Source organism: Dromaius novaehollandiae, chromosome 25 (assembly GCF_036370855.1).
Source record: "Dromaius novaehollandiae isolate bDroNov1 chromosome 25, bDroNov1.hap1, whole genome shotgun sequence".
Taxonomy (NCBI): domain Eukaryota; kingdom Metazoa; phylum Chordata; class Aves; order Casuariiformes; family Dromaiidae; genus Dromaius; species Dromaius novaehollandiae.
Window position 1 is genome coordinate 542,819 of NC_088122.1, and position 9,821 is coordinate 552,639.

General features: G+C 66.2%; 1 protein-coding gene across 9 annotated transcripts; it reads left to right on the forward strand.

Annotated features, from left to right (window-relative positions):
* Nucleotides 1-827: 827 nt before the first annotated feature.
* FGF22 (fibroblast growth factor 22) lies at nt 828-9,494 on the forward strand. Of its 9 annotated transcripts, none has more exons than XM_064497578.1 (4): nt 828-1,122; nt 4,599-4,702; nt 4,964-5,186; nt 5,290-5,353. In XM_064497578.1, exons 1-3 carry the CDS (start codon nt 885-887, stop codon nt 5,156-5,158), a joined length of 537 nt encoding a protein of 178 aa, XP_064353648.1. In that variant the 5' UTR covers nt 828-884; the 3' UTR covers nt 5,159-5,186; nt 5,290-5,353. The 9 variants fall into 9 exon arrangements, with proteins under 9 accessions (XP_064353648.1, XP_064353649.1, XP_064353646.1 ...); XM_064497579.1 differs by having other exon boundaries at nt 5,283-5,343; XM_064497576.1 differs by lacking the exon at nt 4,964-5,186 and having other exon boundaries at nt 5,290-5,980.
* The last annotated feature ends 327 nt before the right edge of the window (nt 9,495-9,821 follow it).

A 9,821-nucleotide genomic window follows, 5' to 3' on the forward strand; every position in this document is an offset into this window, starting at 1 on the left:
ACGGCTCCCGGGCTGCCCCTGCTCCACGGACCCCGGGAGGGCACGGCAGGAGGGGGAGACCGGGCCCCAGTGCCCTGTGGTCGCTTCTGGCAGCGTTTCAGCAGACGGGGCGAGCAGGGCTCCCGGGCGCTGCCTTTCCCCGTGAGGAGGGCGGTTTCCCGGGGTGTGCCGCAGGCACCCACGTGCTGACCTGAATTCCCGGATCTCCCGAGCACCCACCCACACTCCCAGCTGGCAGCTCCCGCCGGGCCGGGGCCTGCCCGGGGCTCTGCCAGCCCAGCCAGCTCGCGGCCTGCCAGAGCCACAGCCATGGCGCGGGGCCGCCATCCTGCTCCGCAGGCAGGGAAACTGAGGCACGCCAAGGCTAAGCAATTCAGCGTAGCGGGAAGAAGGAAGAGGCTGTGCGCACCCCCCCCCCGCGCAGCTTCCAGCCCCCTCCCCTCGCGCAGCAGCAGCCATCCCGGGTCGCCCCCGCGCACGGAGCAGCCTCCCCGCTGCCCCCGGCGACACGGACACGGACACGGACACGGACACGGACACGGACACGGACACGGACACGGACACGGACACGGACACGGACACGGACACGGACGACCGAGACATCCGCGTAGCCGCTCCTGCACCCACCGGAGCATCCCTAGGCGCGCCGCGCTCCCACGCGCCGATTTATGAATGGGAGGCCCCGCCCCCAGGGGCTCGCGCCCCGCCCATTGGCCGGCGCGGCCCCCGCCCCGCCCCGCCCCGCCCCGGCGGCTCGCGCCGCGCTCGGGCCGCCCGCGCCGTCGGGGCCCCGCTGCCGCCGCCGCCGCCGCCGCCGCGGCCATGGCCCAGCGCCCGCCGCCCCTCCGCGCCCCGCCGCGCCCCGCCGCCCGCCGCCCGCCGCCATGAGGCGCGGCGGCCCCGCCGCCCTGGCCGCCTGCCTCGCCGGGGCGCTCGCCGTGCTGGCGGGACCGGGGCTGGGACCGGGCAGCGTCGCCTGGGGCGGCCGGCGGCCCCCGCGGAGCTACAGTCACCTGGAAGGCGACGTGCGCTGGCGGCGGCTCTTCTCCGCCACCCGCTTCTTCCTGTGCATCGACGGCGGCGGCGGCGTGGAGGGGACGCGCTGGAGGGAGCGGCCGGGCAGTGAGTGGCGCCGGGACCGGGGCCGGGGCCAGGAGGAGACGCGAGGCCGGACGGGGCGGCCGGCAGCAGCAGGGACGCAGGCAGGGACGGCCGCGGAGGAGGCCGCGCGTGCAGAGCCCCTTCTCCGGCTCGTGCTCCCCGGCTGCAGCCGCCCGGTGCCGGTGCCGGTGCCCGGGGGGGACGGGGGGGGCAGCCCGTCCTGGCGGCGGCTGGGGGCTCGTCCCCGCACGCGCCGGGTTCCCTGCTCGCCCGGACGGAAAGGCACCAGCGACGGTCGCGGAGCTGCGGGATGGAAACCCCAGAGCCTCCTTGAACAGGCTGGGGAGGCGCGAATGCTCCTTCAAGCGGGGGCGGACGGAGGGGGCAGGTGCCAGCTGGGCTCCCGCGGCTGCAGCGCCCCGGCCGCGCTCTGCCTCCGGCGGGGCCCCGCGCTGCGCCGGGCCCACGGCCCTCGTCCCCCCCGGGGGCTCTGCTGTAAAGCCCGGCGGAAACCTCTGCCAAAAGCCTCCTGCAAGGCGTTCGGGAGCCCGGGCCCCCCCGCGCGGGACGGCTGTCTGGAGCCGCTCACGGACGGCAGCCCCGGGCTGAGCAAACGGCTCCAGGTTCCCTCGCACCCGGGAGCCGACTTTCCCCGTCCGGACTGCCGGGGGGGGGGGGGGGGGCGGAGGGGAGGCCGCAGCCGCTGCGGTGCCGTCGCCGAGGCCGGGGAGCTGCCTGGGGCAGCTGGGAGAGACCTTCGTCCCCGGGCCGCCTCCCCCGTGCGGGGCCCGAGCGTGACCGAACGAGGCCGGGAAGGGTCCGACTGCTCTCCGTAACGCGCCAGGAGGGAGAAGGGCTGGTGTAAGCTTCGGGCAAGGCGGAAGAACCGAGGTTTAAGCACCGAGCGTCAGTCGAGGCGGGTGCGAGACGCTGCAGGGGCAGAGCATCTTTGCGGCTGCAGAGCAGGCGATGTAGGATCGGGAGCAGGGGCGGTGGCCTCTGCCAGCTCTGCCAGCACGTCTCCTGCCTCCCTGCCAGCCGGCCGGAGCCTCCCAGGCCGGGTGCGCTGCCCGATCCGCCCGCGCGGTTTGGCCCCGGAGCAGGGGAGCAGCGGGGCCGGGCTGGGATCGGCGGGGCGCGGGCACCCCGGCACCCTGCGGCGGGCAGGTACCTGCTTCTTGCCGCTCTGCCCGGGCTGCCCCTGCCGAGGGGCTGGAGCGGGACTCGGACGGCGGGTCCTGGCCGGGGAGACGGAGGGGACGAGCGCCACGGGAGCCCGGCCTCGCCCGGGCTGCCGGTGCCGTCGGGAGCCTCGGGAACAAGCGGGCAGGATTAGGGCTTCCCCGGGGCTGGGGAGGGGCCCCGCGGCGGCGGGAAGAGGCGCTGGGGACGCCGGGACCAGGGTGCCCACGGCGCCGGAGCGCAGCTCCCTGCCCGCGGTGGGGCCGGGCTGGCCGGGGCGCTGGGGGCCGGGGGAGGGGGCCGGGGGCAGCGGTGCCCCGGCGTCCCGAGGGAGCGGCCGCGGCACCGGAGAGGGGACGGCAGCCCCGGGAGGGCAGCGGGGCCGGGGGCGAGGACGGTGCGGGGTGGCCTGGCGCCGAGCAGCAGCACCCTCCGCGCGGGGCTCGCTCGGGCGATGGAGGCGCAGGCACCGCTCCGGGCCGGGCTCCGCCTGCCCTGCGCCTCTCGCCGGCCCCGCTGCAGCCTCCGCGCGGGCCGGGCGCTTTCCCGGGCACCTGCGAGCAAAGCGACCGCTCCGCTCTGCCGGGGCCTGCAGACAACACCCGGGGCAGAGCTGGGCGGGCGCCGGGAGCAGCGAGGGGTTATTTTTAGAAAAGCAGGAGTCCTTTGTTATTAATAGCAGCCGCTGCAGACTCGATAAACTGAGATGGATTTGCAGGCGGTTGCTCAGCGCTTCCCCAGCGCCGCCGCTCGCCGATGGCTCTGCCAGGCTGGCGCGTGCCATGCTGGGCTGCCCGGCACCCCGTGCCCGCCCCGTCCATGCCGGGGGGACGCAGAGGAGGCAGGTGCCGTCGCGCTGGGGCTGAGGAAGAGGAGGAGAAAGCGGGTGGGAAGAGGGTCTCTAGCGGCTGGCAGGCAGTGGCGGGGAGCCGTCGGGGCACAGCTGGGGCATGAGCAGGGATGCTCACGCGCCTGGTGTGCAGGCGGGAGCCGGGAGCAGGGCAGTGTGTCCGGCAGATGCTCCCGGTTCGCCGGCAAGCGGCGGGGTCCGGCTGGAGCAAGGAGGTGCTGGAATCCAGCGAGTCTCCTGACGGTGCTCTGGGTGTTTCCACTGAAAAATCTTCCTGGTCCGACCACATGCCTTTCCGATTAGCGGCTCCGATGGGAGCTCTGCAGGCCAGACACATGCACCGCCGGCCAAGCAGCAGCCAGACGTGGCTGGGTTTTATAGTATGGCTGCAGCCCCCCTCCAGCCCGTGGCCCCCGGCTTTGCCCCCGCATTGCACAGGGCTGCAGCACGGCCCCCGCCTCCCGCCTGCACCCTCGGTGCTCACGCCGAGCGGGTGACCCGCACGGGCACACGCCGGCAGCGCCTGCCCTGCTGTGCTGCGCCCGCAGGCCTCTGCCCAGCTGTGCACCGTCACCTCCGCACAGCCATCCCTATCATCCAGATGTGCGCAGTCACTGCCGTGCATCCACCTCACATCATCCAGATGTGCACAATTGCCATACACCACCCCCATCATCCAGATATTTGTGATCACCTCCGTGCATCCACCCCATCATCCAGATGTGCACAGTCACCACCATACACCCACCCCATCATCCAGATGTGAACAATCGCCCCCGTGCGTCCACCCCATCATCCAGATGTGCACAGTCACCACCAAACACCCACCCCATCATCCAGATGTGCACGGTCACCTCCGTGCACGCACCCCAGGAAACCTACCCCTGCAGCCCATGCGCGCTGCGGGGTCTCGTCCGACCCCCCCCAGCCCTTCCCCGGCGAGGCGGCTCAGGGAACAGCTGGAGCAGCCCCCGGGCTGCCTCCAGGGCGGCCCCACGGGCCCTGGCGCTCCGGCAGGCCCCAGGGACGCTGCGGCCCCGGAGGGACGGTGAGCTGAGAGCCGGGTCGGGCCCCAGGGCGCTGCGAGCACGCGTTGGGCACGCGTTGGCTGAATACAGACCCAGCTGCCAATTAGGGGAGAATAAACCAGAGGTCGGCATGGGGCAAAGGCTGACCATTTGTTCCAGGCACGCGGAGGTTTTCCTTGGCGTCGCTGCAACGCAGCCCGGCTCCTGGGAAGCGGCTGAGCCCAAGGGAGGAGAGAGGAATAAAGTTCAAACCCTCCCAGGACCAGCGGGTCCCTCCTCGTTCCTCGCTGTCCCTCCCCTGGGATGGCTCCGTCCCTCCGTCTGCTCTCGCATCCCTCGTCTCCCCGCGGCCGCTCTCGGCACCCCCGGCCTCGCCGCGTTAGGGCGCAGGAGCCTGGCGGGGTCCCGGCTCAGGCGGTGCTCCCCTGTGCCCGCAGGCATCATGGAGATCCGGTCGGTACGCGTCGGCGTCGTGGCCATCCGAGCGGTGCACACCGGCTTCTACCTGGCCATGAACCGGCGGGGGAGGCTCTACGGCTCGGTAGGTCCGTCGCCACCTCCCCGGGGGCCGGAGCGGGTCTGCGGCGCCAGGCAGAGCTGGAGCGGGGGGACAGCACGGCGTTTGCCCAGGACCCCATAGAAACTGGGACCGGATTCCCGGAGCAGCCCCTCGTTTTCCCGTGCTCATCCCAAGGAGCCCGTCTCCTCCAGGGAGCCGGGAGGGGCCCAGGCATCCTGCCCTGCCCCAGCCGGCGGGCAGGCAGCGCGGAGCGGCCCCGCTCACCCCTTCCCTCCCTGCCAGAAGGAGTTCAGCCCCAACTGCGCGTTCGAGGAGCGCATCGAGGAGAACGGCTACAACAGCTACGCGTCGCTGCGCTGGCGCCGCCGGGGCCGCCCCATGTTCCTCTCGCTCGACAGCCGGGGCAGGCCCCGGCGAGGGCGCGCGACGCGGCGCCAGCACCTCTCCACCCACTTCCTCCCCCTGCTCGTCGCCTGAGCCCGGCTCCCGGCCAGCCAGCCCTCGGGTTTGTCTTTATAGGAGGAAAAAAAGGGGGAAAAAGGGTTATTTTATATATGTACATATCTATTTTTTTGCTATTTATTGTTTTATTTAAATGCATGGTGGAGACCGAGAGGACAGAGGTCGAGGCGAACGCGCTGGACCCAGCCTGCAGCCACGCGGGGACCTGGCATTGCTGGGACGCAGCTCTCCCGCATCCCGCGGAGCAGAGCCGGCACGGAGCAGCCCGGGCAGCGCGCTCGCCCCTACGCCAGCTGCCATCGTCTCGCCTTCGCCTGCAGCAGCCCAACCGCGCGGGTGTCGTGCTGCCAACAGCATCACTGCAAGGGCCGGGACGGGGCGAAGCCCAGAGGCGGGAAGGGACAGAGACGGCGGGGCCGGGACGTGCTGGAAGGCTGCGTTTGTCTTGTGTCCAAGCACTTGCGGAAATTAAAGCCACGTTCACGCTGCAGAAGGGGGAGCGAGTCTGGGAGCTGCGCTTGCTTGGGCTGGCCCGGGTGGCCACCGGCCCTTTCTCAACGATTGCAGCGTCGAGCGACTCGCCTGGGGTTGCTGTTGCAGCCACCGGCATCGGCCCCGGCCCCGGCCCCGGCCACCCCCGCCCAAACCTACCCCCGGGAAGCACCGGGGTGGCCTTTCCCGCGGCACAAAGCAGGGAGCAGGGCGAAGGCAGGGGAAGCCCCGGCTTCGCTGGACGTGGCTGGGTGGAAGCACACGCGTGACCGTGCCGTACGGCGGCAGCGGTGCAGCTGCCCCGGGGTGGAGGCTTCCCGCGCGGGCGCCCTGCCGGCTGCGAGCGCAGTGGGGCCCAGGGCCAGCCGCCCACGCGGGACACCGCTCCTGCTCAGGTGGGTGATGCCCGATCCAAGCCATTTGGCTCAGGACACGAAACGCAGCAGGGGAAGCCGAACCTGACTGGCCGCAGGCTGAAGCCAGTGGCTCAGCGCTTGGTCCAGCCCCTCACCTCGGTCCAGATCGGCTCCAGCCTCACAGAGGCAGAGAGGGAGCCAGGCACTCTGACGGCAACAGGTAAGTGACTACGGCCACCTTGCCTGGAGGGGACCACGGCCAGAAATAGCACCAGCACCTTGGCTTCCTGGCCAGGGCGCGTTCCTGCAACGCCCTCCTCACCCCGCTGCAGAGGCATTGCAGCTCGGTCACTTTGTCACGTCAGACACGAGCAGAAACCACCCAACTCGTTCCATTTCTTACCGAACCAGCTCCAAACAAGTCCGTGTCAAGAGGGAAGAGCCACTGCGTTAACTCTGTCGTGACTGCTGCAGGCATCGGCCCCGGCCTGGAGCCCCCGGCAGAGGGGAGTGCCGGGAGCCACCAAACCAGCACGTGTTCTGCTTCGTCCGTTCGAAACCCGCCAGGCATCTCGAGCGTTTCACACACGTGAACAGATCGCACCCGGTGCTTCTGGGGAGCTGGGAATGCCCGACCACGCAGCCGAGCAGCTAAACCCAGCAGGCGAGGTCCGCGTTTCAGTGACTGAACGGCAAAGCCTTCCCCCGTCCCAGCCCAGCAGCTGGGCGCGCAGAGGCCAAGCGGGGATCTTCCTGCTGCTCCCTGCCTCTTGAGCCCAAAGCCAGTGGCAGAAGTTTCTGGCTCAACCTCCAGCACAGGATCAGCTATTAACCCCGATATACCAGTCCCGAGATAAACCCTCATCCTGGAGGCATCCGCCTGCCGAGATCAAAGGCGCCATCGCTGCCCTGGCTGAGCTGGCGGGAGCAACCCGAGGAAAACATTCCGGGACAGTTGCTCAGGATTGCCGGCTGCGCTCAGCCCAGCCAGGCCAGGCTGCTGTGGGGCCCGACAGGTTCTGGCAAATTGCTCCTTGCCATCAAAATTGGGGACGTATTCTCCAAACAATCTTCTTTTCTATTCTGAAATGGTTCAAGAAACACCAAACAAGTCACCTTTTCCATCCTACAGGGACATGTCCCTTATTGGAAAGCTTTTGGGGGGGAAGAGCCAGGTGTCTGAGCTAAGGCTCTTCAGAAGAGCCCGAAGCCCCGCGTGGTGCCAGGACCTTGACGTACGCGGCAAGCAGGCCAGCACCTGCCCCAGCTGCCCTCGGCCCAGCTCACGGGGCCCCTTCTGAGCATTCAAAAGACAAGGAAGACACAGGGAGCCCCCAGAGCAGTGAAACACTCTTTCCACCCCACCCAGGGCAGCACAAACTCGAGGTGGAGCAGGTCACGGGTCTCAGCAGCACAAGGCTGCTGAGGAGCAGCACAGGCCAGTTTTGCAATGCTGCCGGCTCCACAGAGCCCGGCGGCTTTGCAGGGGGTCACTGGAAAGCAGTGCACAGCTGCCAGATTCCTCAAGACCCCCCCAGCCTCTTGCCTGGCCCTGTGACACCAACAGGGCTGCCAACATCCAGCTGGCATCCGCAGGGCAATCGGCTCCTCCTTCATGCCACAGCCTGAGTTTCTTCCTGCCACACTCAGTAACTTCTAGGCCACGTCCGAGTTCCTGTGGTCGAGTCACCAAAGGGACAGACGGATGGCCACAAGAGCCAAGGGCAGGGCTTTGGGACGAGGGCTCCAGTGCGAGGTCGCCCGCAGCAGCAGCTCGCCAAGGGGAAGGGCAGGGCACAGCGGAGCCGGTAGCTGAGCCGCCGGAGTGCCGCTGGCTGGAAGGGCGGCAGGAAACATCCGCCTTAACCTGACGGAGCCCATGTCTGCCCTTGGCAAAATCGACCCGAGGTCCTTCAGCGCTCCTCCCAGAGCGAGATTCGCCAGGGCAGTGGGAGGGTAGAGCCAGGACCTAATCCTGAAGCCTGGCCCGTGCCTGTACCAGCAGGGCCAGACCCCAGACCTGAAGAGCAGCCGCCAACGCACTCAGACTCAAAGGAGAGACCAACACTGCACTGCGCAGCTGCCAAACCCTGGAGAGCACCAGAGGACAGTTACCCGGCCCAGGGCAAACTCAGGGGAGAGCATGTCAGCTGAAAACTTCAATAAGCTTTAAGCTAATGCACTGTAGTTTGCATTTGCTGGGGGCTAAGAGCACAGTGAACTCTGTGGCCAGTGGATGTGCAGCAGCTCATTAAGTGAGCTTAAATTTGCTCATGTCCGAGGCCTGTGCTTGCCTGTTACAAGGCTCCTGGCTCCATAGGTGTCTTTCCAAAGGTGGTCCAAGTGGGGCTGACACCACCTTAACTGAGCACAAGAAAGCTTATAGCAAGATGAGGTGGCAACTTCCCAAAGAGACAAATGGCAGATGAAGAAAACTCAGAGGTAAAGTGATACTTCAAAAGTCAGCATGAACTACTGCAGCATTTGTTTCAGCAGGTGATGAGAGGGTAGGAGGTAGGGTCAGGACCAGGACTGGGAGTTGCTGAAGGAAAAGGAATGCAGTAAGGACTAGGAGACAGGAGAAAAACATGGAAGAGCAGCAAGAAGGACAGGCTATCCACCCTGAGGACAGCATCTGCCTACTTAGAGTGTAGGACCAGCTCCAACACAGAAGATCAGCTTTGTGGTATAGACCTCTCAAGCGCAAGCTCCAAGTGAAGTTCAAAGCCTTGCAAAGCACCCGGATTAGGGTGCAAGCGCAAGCCAAGAGACACCTCCCACCTCTGGCTGATACCAAGCAAGGTCCTGACACACAGCCTGGAGCGTAACAGGCCTTCACACAAACACTAAGTTAGCAGGTCAGAATAACCTGGCTGACCGTGACAGAGACATCAGTTGACATCTGCCCAATGTAATACAGACCAACGCTTCCTGAGACAGGCAGAAAATTTCTTTTCCCTCCTCAAACTCTTTTTTTTTGGCTCCCAGGTATTTTACCTGCTGCCACACACAAGCACGTGAGAGACGCTGCCTTCGGGCTCCTCCTCCTGGCACCACACAGGACTGCTGAGCAAACAGCCACCTTCCTTTCTTGACGCTGGAAGAAGTGGCCAGTAGAGCAGAAATCTCACTGACTTCTCCCTGAGCACACTCCAGCAGCGTGCAACCCTGTCCCATGTTCAAGATCCAGGGCTTCTTTTAGAGAGCTGTCAGTGCTGCATCTAGAGTTTCAATGTGATCAGAATAATAAATGAAGCCCCTCGGTGAGAGATCCCAGTAAACCCATGTTTTTATCCCTGCCTCGCATCTCCCAGCCAAGTGAGCATGGATACACACACAGCAGGTAGGAGACTGCCCTGCTCTGGTCACATTCTTTTCATCCTCCAACCCCTGGTTCTGCCAAGGAAACTGAGTCACAAGCACACCTGGGACATTTGTCTCTCTCCTTTTTTAATCAGCTGTATTTTAAGTAGCTTTGAAATACATTTTTCTCCAAAGTGTCATTTTTCCTGTATGTTATTTGATCACAATGATATTTGGCTGGTCCTTGCTCTGGTGCACACCCAGTCCTGATGTCAACACACTAGAAAAGTCCATTCAGGCTGTGAGAAGGGCAGGACTGCAACAGGGAGAAGATGTAAAAAATACAAAAGACCAGGCAAGGATGCTTTCAGTTGCAATCCTGCAGCCAACCACTCAACGATCTGCAAGCTGGCAATGCACGTACGGGGCGCTGGTCATGTAGGAGTCTGGTGCCCAGGTCACAGCATGCCTGCACACAGCACGCCGGGGGCTCTGACAAGCCCAGCCTGCCCTTGGATGAAACAGGA